Source organism: Panthera pardus, unplaced genomic scaffold (genome assembly GCF_024362965.1).
Source record: "Panthera pardus isolate Hobbes unplaced genomic scaffold, ASM2436296v1 HiC_scaffold_17, whole genome shotgun sequence".
In the NCBI taxonomy this organism is placed as follows: Eukaryota; Metazoa; Chordata; class Mammalia; order Carnivora; family Felidae; genus Panthera; species Panthera pardus.
Genome location: NW_026526732.1, coordinates 105,770,139 through 105,787,478, shown reverse-complemented (window position 1 = coordinate 105,787,478; position 17,340 = coordinate 105,770,139). Strand labels below are relative to the sequence as shown.

The window sequence follows — 17,340 nt, the reverse complement described above, 5'->3', positions numbered from 1 at the left end:
GAGCAGGGTAAGCGAGTTGCTGGCTTCACCAAGATGTGAAGTGGGACCGATGATGTCCACGAGCTGTCCACCTGGCTGCCTCACAGGGAGACATTGCATATGTGACACGAGGGCAACTCACTCCTTGCTCTATCCCTCAACTTACATTTTGGTGGCGTGTGGGTACTCTGGGGATCTCATTACGATGCTGATTATGACTCATCGGGTCTAGGGTGGGCCCTGAGATTGCGTATTTCTAAGAAGTTCCCAGGGGATGTCTATGCTGTTGGATGGAAGACCACACTTGATGAAAGTGACTCTTGACTGTTCTGGCAGATGCCCAGAGCAGCTCAGTACTAATGCTGGTTCTTCCTTGGCAGAGTTACAGCATCATGGCCAACCACATTCTTAACAGCAAAAGCATCTCAAACTGGACCTTCATCCCGGACAGAAATAGCAGCTGTGTCCTGCTACACTCAGTCAACTCCTTTGCCAGAAAGCTATTTATAAATAAATATCCGATTGACATATCAGATGTCTTCATTCATACTATGGGCACTGCCATATCCCCAGACAACACTGGAAAGAATTTCAGTTTTTCAATGAGAGTTAATGACACCAGCAGTGAGATCACTGGGCAGGTGTTGATCAGTAGAGATGAACTTCGGAAGGTGCCCGCTCCTTCTCAGGCCATCAGCATTGCATTTCCAACTCTTGGGGCCATCTTAAAAGCCAGTTTTTTGGAAAATGTCACAGTGAATGGGCTTGTCTTATCTGTCATTTTGCCCAAGGAACTTAAAAGAATCTCACTGATTTTTGAAAAGATCAACAAGTCAGAGGAGAAGAGGACACAGTGTGTTGGCTGGCACTCCTTGGAGAGCAGATGGGACCAGCAGGCCTGTCAAATAATTCAAGAAAACTCCCAGCAAGCTGTTTGCAAATGTAGGCCAAGCAAGTTGTTTACCTCTTTTTCCATTCTTATGTCACCCCACATCTTGGAGAGCCCGATCCTGACTTATATCACGTACATAGGCCTGGGCATTTCTATTTGCAGCTTGATCCTTTGCTTGTCCATTGAGGCCTTGGTCTGGGGCCAAGTGACAAAGACAGAGATCTCGTACTTACGCCATATATGCATCGCTAATGTTGCGGCCACCTTGCTGATGGCTGATGTGTGGTTCGTTGTGGCTTCCTTTCTTAGCGGTCCAGTGGCACATCACAGTGGGTGTGTGGCAGCAACATTTTTTGTTCATTTCTTTTACCTTTCTGTGTTTTTCTGGATGCTTGCCAAAGCGCTCCTTATCCTCTACGGAATCCTGATTGTCTTCCATACACTGCCCAAGTCGGTCCTGGTGGCAGCTCTCTTTTCAATCGGCTACGGGTGCCCCTTGGTCATTGCTGCTATCACAGTTGCTGCCACTGAGCCCGGCAAAGGCTACCTCCGGCCTGAGGCCTGCTGGCTCAACTGGGACATGACCAAGGCCCTCTTGGCCTTTGTGGTCCCAGCTCTGGCCATTGTGGTAGTGAACCTGGTCACAGTCACACTCGTGATTGTCAAGACCCAGCGACCCGCCATTGGCAGTTCCATGTTCCAGGAGGTGAGAGCCATTGTGAGAATCAGTAAGAACATCGCCATCCTCACACCGCTGCTGGGACTGACCTGGGGATTTGGAATAGCCATGGTCGTTGATGACAGCAACCTTGCCTTCCACATTATCTTCTCTGTGCTCAATGCATTCCAGGTAAGTCTAGATGCTACTGACCAAGTACTGAGAGAATTCAGGAAGAAGTTTTGTGATTCGGAGCTTTTGGAATCATATTTCTTTATTTCTGTCTTTTTAAAAAATTCATTTATTTATTTTGGGAGAGAGTGAGCACAAGCAGGGGAGAGGCAGAGAGAGGGAGAGAGAGAGAGAGAGGGAATCCCAAGCAGGCTCCGCATTGTCAGTGCAGAGCTTGATGTGGGACTCAAACTCATGAACCGGAAGATCATGACCTGAGCAAAACCAAGAGTTGGAAAGTCAACCGACTGACCCACCCAGGAGCCCCATAGAATCATATTTCTTTATAAAAGACAATAGATTTGGAATAGAATTTTTTTTTTTAATTTTTTTAACGTTTATTTATTTTTGAGACAGAGAGACAGAGCATGAATGGGGGAGGGTCAGAGAGAGGGAGACACAGAATCTGAAACAGGCTCCAGGCTCTGAGCTGTCAGCACAGAGCCCGACGCGGGGCTCGAACTCACGGACTGCGAGATCATGACCTGAGCCGAAGTCGGCCGCTTAACCGACTGAGCCACCCAGGTGCCCCTGGAATAGAATATTAAGTGAGGAAATAAACTCTTTTTCCCCAGAAAGGCCTGGATGCAAATCTTGACTCTCTCATTTACTGATATATAACGTTCTTTTGAGGTATTTGATTAACTTTTCTGAGCCATATTTTTCTCACTTATAAAATGGGTATTACCACTGCCTGCCTGAAATACTGAAATAAAACAGTGGGTGGAAAGCATCAAGTTCAAAAATGACCTAAAGATCATGAATAGCACTACAGTAGGCTGAGCTGCTACTGTTCAGAACTAAATACCACTACTTCCCCCAAATCTAGGTACCCAACTGGAGGTATTAAAATGTGCACATTCATGGCATTTCTTTCCATTTAGAATTTTTGGTTCCCATTGGAAACCATCTTATTGTAATGAGGCAAATCATACAGAATGATATTAACGATGGTTTCTCTTCTCTTCTCTCACCTCTATGAATTAAGCAATGTTCACAGTTTCACGGGTATCTTTGCCAAATTTTTTATGCTTATATACAAATATATTTTCACATAATATAGGGGTTAAAATATACATTATTATGCACCTTACTTTTTCACTTAAAGATACATTGTAGCATCTTACCAGGTTACCATGTAGAAATATGACAGGATAGTATGCTGTATTCAATAAGCCTCTACTTGACTGAATTTTTTTTCATTTTTTTTTTTCTGTCACCGGGTACCAAGGAGCCAAAATTTATTACACTGAATGTTAAATATGTAGATAGGAACTAGTTGATAAGAAAGCTTTTATCTTTCTAAAGACCTTTAAAATAATCCTTTCTTCTGAGTGTATGCTTATTCGGAAATAAATGTTTTACCTAATGGATAATAGAGATTTTGGGTCAAATATTTTCTCCTTTTTCTCTTTTAAGATTTGTGTATAAACAATTTCATTAAAATTTTTTTTATTTTTATTTAAAAAAATTTTTTTTTATGTTTATTTATTTTTGAGAGAGACAGAGACAGAATGTGAGTGGGTTAGGGGCAGAGAGAGAAGGAGACACAGAATCTGAAGCAGGCTCCAGGCTCTGAGCTGTCAGCACAGGGCCTGATGCAGGGCTTGAACTCATGAACTGTGAGATTATGACCTGAGCTGAAGTGAGACACTCAACCAACTGAGCCACCCAGGCGCCCCTAAAAAGTTTTTTTAATGTTTATTTTTAAGAGAAACAGAGAGAGAGGGAGACACAGAGTGTGAGTGGGGGAGGGGTAGAGAGAGAGAGGGAGACACAGAATCTGAAGCAGGGTCCAGGCTCTGAGCTGTCAGCACAGAGCCCGACACAGGGCTTGAACCCACGAACCGTGAGATCATGATCTGAGGCTAAGTTGGACACTTAACCGATTGAGCCACCCAGGGGCCCCCAGTGATTTCATTTTATAATAAGCATTTTGATGCCTTGGAGAACAAAGCTAATAATAATGATAATAATGGTTCCTTGTCTTTGGGATCTCTGTTTTTATGCATTTCTATAGAAAATATGAATAGTATCCTATAATTTTTGTATAGCTCTTATCCATGTTTATGTGGCTAGTCATGCATAGGGCTGGGAGAACAACCTAGTGTTCTTAAATTTCTGTTCAGTATATTCCCATGGCTATTTGTCAGGAACCCTTAAGGAGTTGATGTATCTACTCCTCAACATTTCCCTTTCCTTGTCACCCGGTGTTGGGGTTGCAGATCTTTACTGTGATTTTTGTTGGGACTAGGCTCTGAGCACTCGTATTTTGGTGCCATGAGTTCCTTTACCTGTCATGACAGGATCAACTTGTAATTTCAACTCAGTTTTTGTCTTGACTCCTGGCAAGGGGGATGGAGCTCATCCAAATGCCAGTACTGATGGAGGTGAGAAGCTGAGAGCAGGGTGTGGGTGAAGGGTAGACCCTGGGCATGAGGACTGGTAGGTATTAGGCACCAGTGTTCTGGAGCTGGTTTGCCCTGGCTCAAGAGAAATGACTTCTATTTTTAGGAATTTTGCAAAGGGACATCATTAAAAATTAAATATATAGACTTTTAATTAAATAAAACAATGGCTCTGTTTAACGTCCTACATCCTCCAAATGCATTACTTCCTAATTATTTGTCTACACTTTACTTTGCTTGTGAGGGTATTTGCATCTACTGTATGTGTATGGTGGAAACCCTGTATTATGATGTGTCCATCCCTTTCTAACTCCATCTTCAGTGATGTCATGTTGTTAGATTTAAATCAGCCAGGGTGGGAGTATTTAAATGGAGAGTGGTAAGTGCTTCAAATTAGGAGAGCTGGTTATTGCTATTTACCAGACCCGTGGACCAGGGCATCCTGAGGATGCCCAGTGTCGGAGGAGAGAAAGGAGAGCCACAGATCTGTTGAGGTGGGAGACACAATGAAGTGAGCAGAAGGAAGCAGGACAAGCAGAGTCCTAGGAAGAGCCAAGATGAGGGGCAGCTGGGGCTGATAGAGCAGAGAGGGGAGAGGGACTCCTAAACGCACTGGGAGGTCCAGAAGATGTAGGAGAAAGACTCTTCTGAAGCTTTCCTGGTCCTAGCCTCATGTGAGCACCTCCATTGGTTTTAAAGCTCGATCATCCCCTTTACCAGAGGATAATTATTATGTAGTCAATTGCTGATTTGACTGCTCACTTGTAATCCATAACTTCTGGTTGGTATCCTCTCTTGTATTTACTGAATACAACTGTAAATACAGTTCCTTTCGTATGCCTTCCATAGCAGTAACTGTAGGTTGGGTAAGCTGTGGGGACCCCCTCATAGCTGTTGTAGCTAGAGAAAATAAATGTCTCAGTTCATTTGAGCCGCTGTAACAAAAATACCGTAGATTGGGTGGCTTACAAACAACAGAAATTTATTTCTCACAGTTCTGGAGGCTGGGAAGTCCAAGATCAAGGCACATACAAATGTGGTGTTTGGAGGGAGCTTGCTTCCTGCCTCATAGATCAATACCATCTTCTTGCTAGAACATCACATAGCAGAAGGGGCAAGGGAACTTTCTGGGGTCTCTTTTGTAAGCGCACTAATCCCTTTCATGAGGGCCCCACCCTTGTGACCTAATTACCTTCCAAATGCATGCCTCCACTTTGGGCATTAGGATTTAACATACAAATTTTGGCGGAGAGGATATGAACATTCCTTCCATAGCAGTAAAGCATATATTTTAAAACATGGGAGAACACCTTGACATTTATCTGCTCAAATTAAGCTTTAACTACTAAAAGAAATGCAAAGAAGCGACTACCAGTGTATTTTATCAATCAGATACTAAACCTTTGACTAATAATCTATCCAAATTTTCTGAATGATATTTCATGTAACTTTTCCCAAGGTGGGACCAATAAAAAGTGATCCTACTGGAATATGTTCCTGTTACATGTTTATGAGTGTACAAATTCAGGTTGCATAATAAAGCAGTTAAACACACACAAACACAGATATAGATGCACACACACAAATAGAAACACACATTTACTGAGTACTTATTGTGTGTCAAGCATTATGCTAAATGTTGCAGATATGAATATAATTGGTTTAGCCTCAAGAGACTGAAAATCTAACAAGGAGAGAAATTCCTCTTAGTCCTTTAGCCAAAGGAATGCATGTTTTGGAAGAAACGGGCTAAACGTACAGTTCCTAGATATTTTAAAAATTTAACTCCTGGGCAAAATTCATGGAGATTCTGATTTAAAATGTATTCCCGGTACCAAAACCAGACCTGGTTGTATTTGTTCCAGGCATCTTTATACGAATGATGCTTTGTAACCTATGTGACCATGCTAGCGATGACATTTTCTTGGTAGACACAATGACAGATTTCAATAGTTATCTTAGAGGCTAAGAGTGTCACACAGAAAAGCAATCTGATAGAAGGTCTCCAAGCTTTGGAGTGCTTGCTGGACTGGCTGAATGGAGAGGTGGATTTAGTATGTTTGGGGATTGGATGAGCTTCGTGGTCAGCACTGGTCCCTGTGAAATCCTCCACCTGTCAGCTAAGCTTTTACAAATAGAGGTAGCAGTGGGTTTGATGTTGCTGTTACTGAGTTGCAACATCTTTATGGCACCACTTATATTAAACCCATGTGTCCTCATAGGCATCTGCTTAGCTAAGGGTTCACATTCGATTATGAGATCAAAGCAGCTTAACAGAGGGATGCCTTGCTAATCAAAGTCATTATCTCACGTCTCCTCTCAGGTGGGCCGGGACTCAAGTAACCACACCTTCAGGAGAAACTATCTAATGAATGTTGCTATCTGTTACATTTTGAAAGTTGAATCTCTGAGTTTCTTTCTACTTGTCTGAAAAATGGGATGAATACTTTTTCTTCCTTCTTCCAGGGGGGTTCTGTGCCAATTCAAATGGACTGTAATGATAGAGGAACAGCCTCCTTTTGACTTTAATGGGGTCTCTTTTTGAATGGATGGTAAGGGATAGGAGAGCTATAATTCCCTCTATGTCATATTTGGAGCACCTGTTTCTGAGCACCTGTTATGTGCTTAGAAGCTCAATCTGTTTTATGTCTTAGGGCCCATGTACTTGACTTTTCCTTAAAATTTATTTTTTTTTTTTGTTTACTTATTTATTTTGAGAGAGAGAGAGAGAGAAAGAGAGAGAGAGCAGGGGAGGGGCAGAGAAAGAGGGAGAGAAAGAATCCCAAGCAGGCTCTGCACTGTCAGCACAGAGCCTGATGCAGGGTTTGAACTCACGAACCGTGAGATCATGACCTGAGCTGAAATCAAGAATGGGACGCTTAACTGACTGAGCCACCCAGGCACCCCTGTACTTGATTTTTCTTTTCAAGTTTTATAATTTTCTTTGGTTGTGGATGGGGGAAGGAAGTTGAGAGTGCTAACAGAAGCTGAGCATAGCTGCTTTGCTTTTTTTGTGTGGAAGTTTCTTTCATTAGTTTGTCCAAGGACTGCAAAACTGCTGTCCATGGCCTAACATCTCCTCTGAGTCTTGCTCAGACTATTGTGTTCTAGTGAGATATATGTTCTGGCGAGCTCCTGGTCAATGCTAAATGCTTTTAGTTTGCCCTACTTAAAAAGAAATCCCCATAATCTTCTTGTATGAATCACAGACCTTGGTCTGTTGGGTTTAGTGACGTATCCCAAGTGTCGAGAACAGTGGCTGGCACGTGGAAGAGGCTCAATGAATATTCATTGAGTGTATGAACCCAGGTCGTGTGGCCTTAACAAAGTCAAAGATTTAATAAATTGTTTTTATTTCGTTTGTTTTTTAAACTAGAAAAGGACTGATAAATACCAATATTTATTATTATTATTATTATTATTATTATTATTATTATTATTATTGTAAATGGCTTTTCTTTCCTCTTCTTTCTCAGGGCTTCTTCATCTTGGTGTTTGGAACAATCCTGGATCCAAAGGTATTGTAAATCCTCTTCCCCCCCTCCTCCCTCTCCTCCTCCTCCTCCTTTTTCTTCTTCTTCTTCTTCTTCTTCTTCTTCTTCTTCTTCTTCTTCTTCTTCTCCCCCCCTCCCCATTTTCTTCCTCCTCCTCCTCCTCTTGCATTAACTGTATTTGGCCCTGGAATTCTCACTTGGAAAGACCCCTTACTGAGCATCTTTGACTTCAGTCATTTGTGCACACACTCAAACAGGGCATCACTCTTTTTTATGATGGAAGTAATGTCTATCTTACAAACTCTTACAGAGCTGAGCATTTTATGTGCATTACCTCTAATCCTTAAAACAATCTTGGATATTCTTATATTCCATTTTATGGATGAGGAAACTGAGACTCAGAGTGGTTAAACTTGCCCATGATCTCTACAGAAACCCACTCTAACAAGTTGAAGCAGAAAGAGGACTCATGAAATCTTACAATATCATCTTTGGGGACGTCCCTCTGGCTTAGAGCCTTGGAGGCTACATCCCAGGCACAGTTCCCCATCCATAGCATGGAACTAGACACCAATGTTCCTCCTCATTTTCCTGGGCCCAGATAGCACAGCTTGCCAGGCCAAGGTCAGGTAGCAGATGATAAGCTAGAATTGCTGCTACTGTTGTCTTGGAAGTCACCTTCACCCTGCCTGTTGGGGCCCCCTGGCACCTGCTTCTTTGCACTGACATGTCTGATTGGCTGAGTCCAGGTCACATGGCTGCATCTTAGCTGCAAGGGAAGTTGGGACAGTGAGTTCTACTTTATAGAGCGGTGGACCCAGAGAAGGGAATTTCCCAAATACGGATGAGTGTGTATAGGTGGTGAGTGGTGAAGACACATAAAGACTAAACATGAATAAAATATCAAATGGTTACCCAGCCTTCTAAGATCACCCTCTTTCACCCCCTGCCTCCTGGAGTGAGAAAAGCAAGCCACCCTCTCAAATGTAGATGCAAACACTTCCCCTGCAGGGGCGTTTAATGAATTAATTTTTTATCTATGCTATTCTATTATTAAGTTAATGTCTGGGGTTTGTGAAAGGGGCAATTCACACCGGTCCTTTCATTTTGTTATGAGGATACCATATCAACCTAACAAAAATTATTTAGAGGTGGCAGAGTATTAGTGTTTCAGTCTTTCTATGTACTATCTCTGAGACACTGGGGAGTCCTTCACTCTCAGGAACCCAGATCCCCTAAACAGAATGCAGAGATAATGATGATTTTCCTGCCTCTTCTGCCAGATGAGGTAGAGAACCAATGTGATTTTGCAAGTGAAAAAGCACAGAAAGCATTTAAGGTGTTACACAGTTGCATACTGTATGATTGTGGGGTTTTTTTTCTTTATTAACCATAATACCACAACTAGTATTTGTTGTCAAAGCATCAGCAGCAACATTTTTACTTACTGATTTACCAGGTGTTATGAGATGTGCAAAGAACTCTAAGACCTACAACTTTCTATCAAGATCAAAACCTCTCATATTTAAAATTATAATAGGTAAAGACTCAAAGATGTCACAGGACCATACATGATTAATTGATACAAAGCTGTATATGCCAGTAGTCAAATTTTTACATCAGTAAAAAACAGTGAGCATGTGTCCCCAGACGTGTTTATTATTAATTTACAAAGTATGTATTTTGCACACTGTGAAACATAAAAAGAAAGAATTGTAAAGAGAACCTCCAGTATGTCTTCTCATATCCCCATGGGCCCTTGAGGGCACAGCCCCCAAACCCCGGGGGGTGCTCCTTCCTCTCCGGAGCCTGTGTGTGGCAAAGAATATCACATTTTCTGCGAAGGGTGAAGTCACTCTGAGCTGGAGGACTTGGGCATCCATTAACTGTCAAGACAGAACTATAAGGCCTTGGAAGATGAGTGGCATTTTGTAAAGTAGAAGGGAAGACAGAGTAAAAACAAGAAGACACTGCCTGCGTTCAGCCAGAGAGATTGAGGGAAAATGACAGGTTGGTCTGGAGTCAGGAGACAAGAACTCAAGTCTTGGCTCTTCTCCGCAGTCAACTGACTTTTTGGCTCTTCTCAGCAGTCAACTGACTTTGGGTGTCCCTTCATCTCCTGAACTTAATGTCCTCGGTTATAAAATGGAAATAATGGTACCTATTTGACAGGACTGTTTTTGGATAAAATGAGATGGCGGGTGTGAAAAGTACTTTAAAGTGCTTTTTCAAGACAAAATATAAATATACAATAAAATACAATTAAAGAAACAAAATATATTTGACACTAATATGCTATATTAATATTCTATTAATTTATATTATATATTACATTAGTGTTAATAAAGAATATATCATCATATATTATATAGTATTGAATATATATTAAATAGATTTACCTTTCATATTTATATGTACGTTAAATCTATTTAATATATATTTAAAAAACAAAATAGAATTGTTATTTATTATTCTTATTATTCTCCATTCCACGGGCTTTTGCCATATTGCATAAGATTCTTTTTTTTTTTTTTTTTTTTTTTTTTAGCTTTGGATTGACCTCTAGAAAGCAGGGTTTAAATAACTGGCAGCTGTGGGAGATGTTCAACTATTCAAGGGCTGCAAAAAAACTACTCCCAGTGCTAAGTCAAAGATTGCTCTAACCCGTGGCAAAATGTGCTTCTTAGTCACTGGGTTCATGTTGAAGGCCCCTGAGTATGAGTGTCCTGAGCCAGCCTCATCTTCCTTGTGCTTCCCCCTCTCTCCACCTTTTCCCGAACCACTCCTCCAAGTTCCTGATCCCTCCATGACCCACCGACAGGACCCAGCTGGTAACACCCTCCCTTGCCAGAGTGTTCGCCAGGCCCCAGCACGTGTGATGGCCTCTCGTAATTTTTTAAATTATTAACCCCTTTTGTTCTCTATCCAGATAAGAGAAGCTTTAAAGGGTCGAGTAACTTCTGCAAAATGGATCTCCAGAATCTCAGAGGTAAAGCCTTCATGTGCATTATTGCATTTAGACGTTTGACAAGATGACAACAGTGTTGGCATTTCTGGCGTATGGACTGTTAATAAACCAAGCACCTTAACGCTTTGTGGTATGGGTTTTTCAGAAGTGCCAAGGGAGCACCTCTTTGAGCTGTTCAGATTCTTTCTGGAGTGGTGGGACCACATCCAAAGAAAGGAAAGCAGGCTTAAATGCATTTAGAGGAGAGTGGCCAGGCAGGGGGTCGGGAGGGGGCCTGGAGGGACAAACCGCGACCCATGCAGCAGGAGAGCAAGCCTGTGATGAGGCAGGGAAATGAGAGAAGGGAAAATCTCAGCTTCCCGTGATAGGCTGTTCGTTCTCCATGACTCCAATCGGTTGAACCACATCCACAGTGTGAAAGTCCAGGGAAACAAATTCTGACCCTCCACAAAGAACTTCCTCATAGCTTGATTTTCAAGAAGGGTGACTGCCATGGTTACCGGAATTGTCAGAGAAGGTTTGGGGCTGCTCAGCGGTGTTGTGGAGAAGGCTCTACAGTTTAGTAGCCCACAAGCCCTCTCCTTGATGTTCACTTCCTACAGTGTAGAAATCATGTATTGTTAGGCAAAGGTTCGCTCCCTCAGCTCTTCTGAGTGAGGGAAAAACTAAAAAATGTTTAAATGGCAGCACGAGGGGATCAGTGTTGGCCCAGGGAACATACTGAGTCACAAGAGAAGAGGCAATCTAGAGTTTCCCATGCCAACATCGGATGGGATCTATACCACCGTGCGTGGACTGGGTTGCAGGACATGTGCATGGAGAGGGGTGCCCCATCACTGTAGAGCTGGTACCCATGGCCCTGAGTAACAGCATTGGCCCCCCATATGTCCTTTGCCTTTCTATTCTCTCCTCTTTAGGCCCCCTTTTATCTTCCCTCCTTTCTCTTCCCTCTATTTTCCTGTCTCCTTTCCTGTTACTCTTACCTAAACTTGGTCCTTGGTCTCCAAACCTGGCAGATTGTTGACCTCTCTATATCTTTTCCAGCTGAAATTTTCAAAAGCTAAGTTTTATTGAGAATAAACGTCAATAGTTACCCAAAGCAGTGGTTCTCAACATTACCCGAAGATCAGAATCGATTAGGAAGCTTCAAAAAATGTTGCTTGAGTCTCACGCCTGAAGATTCTAATTGGATCGGTCTGCGATGTGTCTGGGAGTTTTACAAGCTCCCCAGGTGGTTCTAACGTAGCCGATGCTGAGACCCTACCTAGCATTGTACATATTTGCCTCCGATCAGTCTGCCTGGCATAAGTATCCCCTTACCACCTCACTGGGTCTGTCCCCTGTTCTCAGGAGAGTCTTGGCTCTTCCAGTTGCTTCCAGTCTGTCACTGTTCCTTTCCTTATGCATTTCTAGTACTGATCCATTCAGCCACCACAGGGGTGAATTGCTCTCTGATCATCTGGCCCACTTCTCTTCGTGTCTGTACTTAAATACAAGTCAGGATTATACCCAGAACTTTATTACCAGTTTGTTGGTTGTTTGAGTCAGTGGTTTTCAATGCTGGCTGCACCTTAGAAACATCTAGAGAACTTTTAAAAAATACCACGTACGTCCAAGAAAATTTAAAGCAGGGAGTAGGGCCTGTCACTTTTTTTGGTTTGTTTTAAAGTTTCCCACTGATTCTGAAGAGCTGCCAAGGCCATGAACCACTGGTCCAGGAACCTGGTAAATTTATCCTAACGTCTTAAAATCCTTCCCCTGCCCGCTAGCTGTAGGCTGTTCCAAGTCGGTTTTATCAGCCCTCCTCAGAGGAAGTAGGGCTTGTCTGTCTTCTCTCCTGCTTCGAAGACCTCTGCTCCCCGTGTAGCAATCTCCTACAGGCCAGGCTGAACTCTTTCTCCTGTCACAGCTGTCTGCGGGGCATCAGTCCCAGCTCCCCAGACTCAGGATAAGAAATGTGTTCTTTTGGTATCCGGTGTGGTGAGTTAGTCCACGCTCATGCGGTAATCATTTCACCAGAGAGCTGATGCATCTTAAGCAACATTTACCTAAAACACGAGGATCTTTTAGACTCAGGTACATTATAAAAGGATGACTGTATCATGGAAGATTCCAGCAGGCCTGCTGAGAAAAGCTATTTGAGGGCTAGGAGGCGTTCCGGTGTTGCTCTGTCTCTCCACGCCACTCAGCTGCCTTCTCCCCATCTCCCTCCCAAACTAGAGACCCCTCAGGACCGGGAGCCAGGCCAGGTGGGAGCCGGGGGATCTCTCACACGGGCCTGTTATTGTGTTGTACGTGGTGCTAATACAAAGAAGGAGGGGGTTAGAGTGAAGGGATAAAATAAATTGCTGTGGGTCACAGTTCTCTATGTGCTTTGACTAGTTGTGATAATTGAAAAGACTACTAATGATAAATGCAATTATGCCTCTGTCATCAACAGAATCTTTCTACTGATTTCTCTGGTCACCCCACCAAAGGGCCAAGCTAACACAGCCGGCTATACTCCTAACTTGGGAGGTGAGTGCAAAGGAAGGGGTTCCCAAATTCATGACATTGTAATTAAGAATGTTTTTTGTTTTTCTTTTTTTAATGTTTCTTTTTTTTTTAATTTTGGTTTTTTAAAGTTTATTTACTTTTGAGAGAGAGAGAGAGAAGGAGAGAGAGAGAGTGCGAGCAGGGGGAAGGGGCAGAGAGAGAGGGAGACACAGAATCTGAAGCAGGTTCCAGGCTCTGATCTGTCAGCACACAGCCCGATGCGGGGCTTGAACTCATGAACCTCTGGATCATGACCTGAGCTGAAGTCAGACACTTAACCGACTGAGCCACCCAGGTGCCCATGAATGTTTTTTTTCTTGATTGAAAGGATTCTTCTTATACAATCTATTCTCCTCTAGCTATGGTTGGAGTTACATTCACACTTCTAATTCTTGCATTCCTGAAATTTTTGTTGTCGCTATAAAACAGTGAGGCGTGTCTGAGAATGGTTGTAAGTTAGCCTGAGTGTATTTAAAGGGGGGTATTTGCACAGCTCTACATGACTGCTGCCTCTCTTCTCTCTCTAATTCCCCATCCCCAGGACATGATATCAATAATATCCCCACACATCCTACTGTGGCCCATCTCGTTCCCTAGTGTTGAAAGATCAAGGAATTATCGTAAACACCACCTGTGAGAGGCTTCAGGGATAATGCAGAAGTTAATTCACTTTTGAGGTAATGTCTGAGAGACAGAGATGTAGAAACAGAGAGACGGGAGTTACAGGGGAAACGGAAATACAGAGACACCGAGGGGCGTGGTGACTCTGGGTCGTAAGAGAGCCACCCAGACATGTGGACATGTGCAGGCAAGTCTTCCAATCCTCTGTGTCCAGGTCTCTATAGATCTAGAGAGAGAAGATCAGACAGAAAGATGGAGACACCCACAACAGGATGCCCACATTTGCGGTGAGTCAGAGAGATACAGAGAGAAGCCAACGGTTACAGAGAGAGACCCAGAAAACACAGAAAGAAACAGAAACATACACAGAGACTGAGGCTCACTCAGAGACACACATAGAGTGACAGCGACAGAAATGAGGACAGATGCAGAGAGAGGCATTCAGATACATAGACAGAGACCCTCCCCTCCCCCCATCCCAATACCTCCTGGCTCCCATGAGCCTCTGTGGCTGAGACCTTCGGTGGCAGCCCAGGGCCATGTACAAAGAAAGGGGTCTTTTCCAAGAGGAAAGGAATCGGTCCTGCTTACAGAAAGACAAGGTTTGTATCTCAGCATTTGTAGGCTGTGGAAAACCAGCCTGTTCCCTGGATTCCAGAGTGACTTAAAAGAAAGAGACTCTCCATTTGCCAAGGAGGCTCTACCCAAAGGGGCTTACTGTTCCAGAAAGAGTGAGCCTGTAGTGTAGTTGCTGTGAGGCTTTTGGGTCTTGCCACCTGTTCATTAAAGTTGTGGTTTTCTGTTCTTGACAAGGTCGTACATCCCGGGAATGGCAGAGCCCCAGGAAAAATGTGCTTACTCCTGTCTTCTTGCCTCTGGGGAGTATGAAGGAAGCCTCCCATGCTGTGGTGCTGATGGAGGAAGATGTGAAGTGTGGGGAGGGTGGAAGACCCCTCTGTCCAAGCTGCTCTGTGATGCTGAACATTTCTCCCCACCAACTCTCAATGTATATATACGCCATGCCGGGCGTCAACAACGGGACAGAAAGACACAGTGGGCCACAGCAGAGCCTTGGTCTTGTGGAGCCTCCAGCTCCATGCTGTTGGGTCATGTTTATCCTCAGGAAGAGAGTCTGGTTCATCTTGGCAAAGGTGGCCTAGGATGTCACCTGGCTGGATTCTGTGCGTTGCCAAGGGAGGGGCCCTCATGAATAGCCACCAACAGTTGGGCTGACTCTAAGTAGGTCATGGCTGGTTCTTTGTACGAAAGGAATCCAACTGCCAGCACAGTCCACCTGTCCAAATTTAAATTGATTACACGGTTAGCCTGGCTTGGGCTTAGAGGCAACTTGGCCGTGAGACAAGTGAAAAACATAGAGCTTTTGAACCAGAAAGATGCTCATTGTAAGTTAAGGAGACTGGAGCCTGGAGTGATGGACCACAGCTAATCAAGGCTCAAGCCAGAGCTAGAAACCCAAGTCTGCAGGCTCCCAGCTCTGGACTCATGTCATCTGAAGACATGGAGCCACTGAGGGACGCTGTCAACTCTGATGATGTAAGATTAACCCTCACCAACAATATGTGATGTGATGAGGAAGAGAAACCATCATGTTTCAAGTAGAGAGCTGCTCATCTTCTTAATGTTGTATGTAAACAAATTTGACATTCAAACAAAGAGAGAAGTACAATAGATAGAAGCCCCTTCAGAGGAAAAAAGAAAGCTCCTTTATAAAGCAAGCACCCAGGCTGATGCATGAGACCAACATGAGTGGATAAAGGAAAAGGAAGCAGCGAGTAGCCCCTAATTATCCTACCACAAAGCCAGTGTTAATGATGTTATATTACAAATGGGAAAATGAGACTCACTTGTGAATGAGTAGGGGTCTCTCTCCATCTTTCTTTTTTTACTGTAAAAAACTTTCTCTAAGTAAGGAAGCTTGAAAAAAACAAAAAATACAATAAAGAAGTCAATCCAAAGGGAGAAAAATACACCAATCTGGAGAATAAGTCATCTTTCCAGTGGCATGGCTTATCTTGTGATAATAATCGCATTTTTCTCAAATGAAGACAGAAAGGAATTTTAATTTGACATTTCCTGGTATTTCTGTAGAGTCGCTCCAAGGGAAGGGAGTGGGGCAGGCATAGTCCTGGTTTTCGTAACACAAAGATCTCAGTACCAAGAAACGTGACTTACCCAGAGCCAAGGTATTGAAGCGAGGACAGAAGCTCATGAAACTGGATAGTTCTAGAATTAGAAATCTGGATAAACTTTAGAAAAGGCGGAGTCCAATGGCCTCATCTTGCAGATGGGAACGCTGAACACTAGCGAGAGAGAGAGATTGGTCTTCCGTCAGTATTATGTGTTAAGCACTTGACGGTCACATCTAATATGAGAGCACATTCTGCTCCAAGGGGCTCACTTCCTAGGATGGGACGGCCGTAATGAAGATATTCTGTCTTGGGATTCTTTTTAACCAGGAAAGCGCCCATGGATGCTAACAGAGAAACTCCAGGAGTTTTTGGAGCTCCCTTGAAAAAACGTGTGCCTTCGCTCCTATAGCCCACAACCTGGTCTGCCCCCTCCTGAAAGGTGTCGGTGAACCGCATGTTTAGGTTGACTTTGGAAGACCCTGAGTGGAGACATTTTCAATGTCCTACTCGCACCTCATGGAGGAAGGGGCTTGGTCAGGTGGCTCAAGGACAGATTGGTGCTAAGAGTGTCTAAGGCAGATTCATTGCTAGACACTCGATACATGGTGATCCTTGGGAAAGTTATTTAAATTCCTTAGATTTTGATTCTCTCATTCATAAATTGAACACAGTAGAGTCTACCTCATAGGGGTGTTGTACAGACTAAATGAATAAGTGTAGATAAAATACTTAGAATAGTACTTGGCCATTGTAATGTCAGCTGTTTAATTTTATTAGAGTACCTGTGAATTCACGGACACACACAACACACACAAACCCAAGCAAACACACAACCGTGGCCCTTTGCATGAGTCTGGAGATAGACAGTCTCATGGAAGTTAGCTCACTGACTTCTCAATAAAAGAATGAAGCATTTGATTCGGTCTGTTCAACATCGAGGGTATCGGCCAGCAAAATCTGCCGAGCTTACCATTAGGCTATTCTTTCATTCAGTGTTACCATGGTGGTTGAAACACAGAGTCCCCTGACTGAGAAAGAGTATACATCATGGGTTTCTACTGAGGGTGCACCATGTCTGAGCTCTGCTTTACTTTTTGCCTTCTCTGTGAACTCTTCCCTGAAGAGTCCAGCCAGAAGTGCTGGTTGTCCTCACCTGATTTCCTATAATATTTATAATCTGTGCCGTGCACTTTAGATTTAGTATTTATTGTTTTATTGTTTGTTTACTTTTAGCCTTTCGGTGTACATATATTTTCTCTCTCAGACAATTCTGTAAACCTGGGGGGACAGCATTACTCACTTTATTTACTCACTATGTTACTCCCTTCTGCACGCCCAAAGTGCAGAGCAAAGCGTCTTACACATAGAACGTGTTCAATAAAGTCCTTTGATTACACAACCAAA

At 43.3% G+C, this 17,340-nt stretch overlaps 1 protein-coding gene across 1 annotated transcript in view; it reads left to right on the top strand.

Moving 5' to 3' along the window:
* Nucleotides 1–17,340, top strand: part of ADGRF2 (adhesion G protein-coupled receptor F2) — a 42,228-nt gene extending 24,888 nt beyond the window's left edge. The window contains exons 6-10 of the mRNA XM_019457360.2: nt 360–1,721; nt 7,645–7,686; nt 10,592–10,651; nt 13,071–13,147; nt 14,600–17,340. Coding sequence (XP_019312905.2) covers nt 360–1,721; nt 7,645–7,686; nt 10,592–10,651; nt 13,071–13,118 — 1,512 coding nt within the window. The 3' untranslated portion in view covers nt 13,119–13,147; nt 14,600–17,340. The remainder of the gene's footprint in view (nt 1–359; nt 1,722–7,644; nt 7,687–10,591; nt 10,652–13,070; nt 13,148–14,599) is intronic.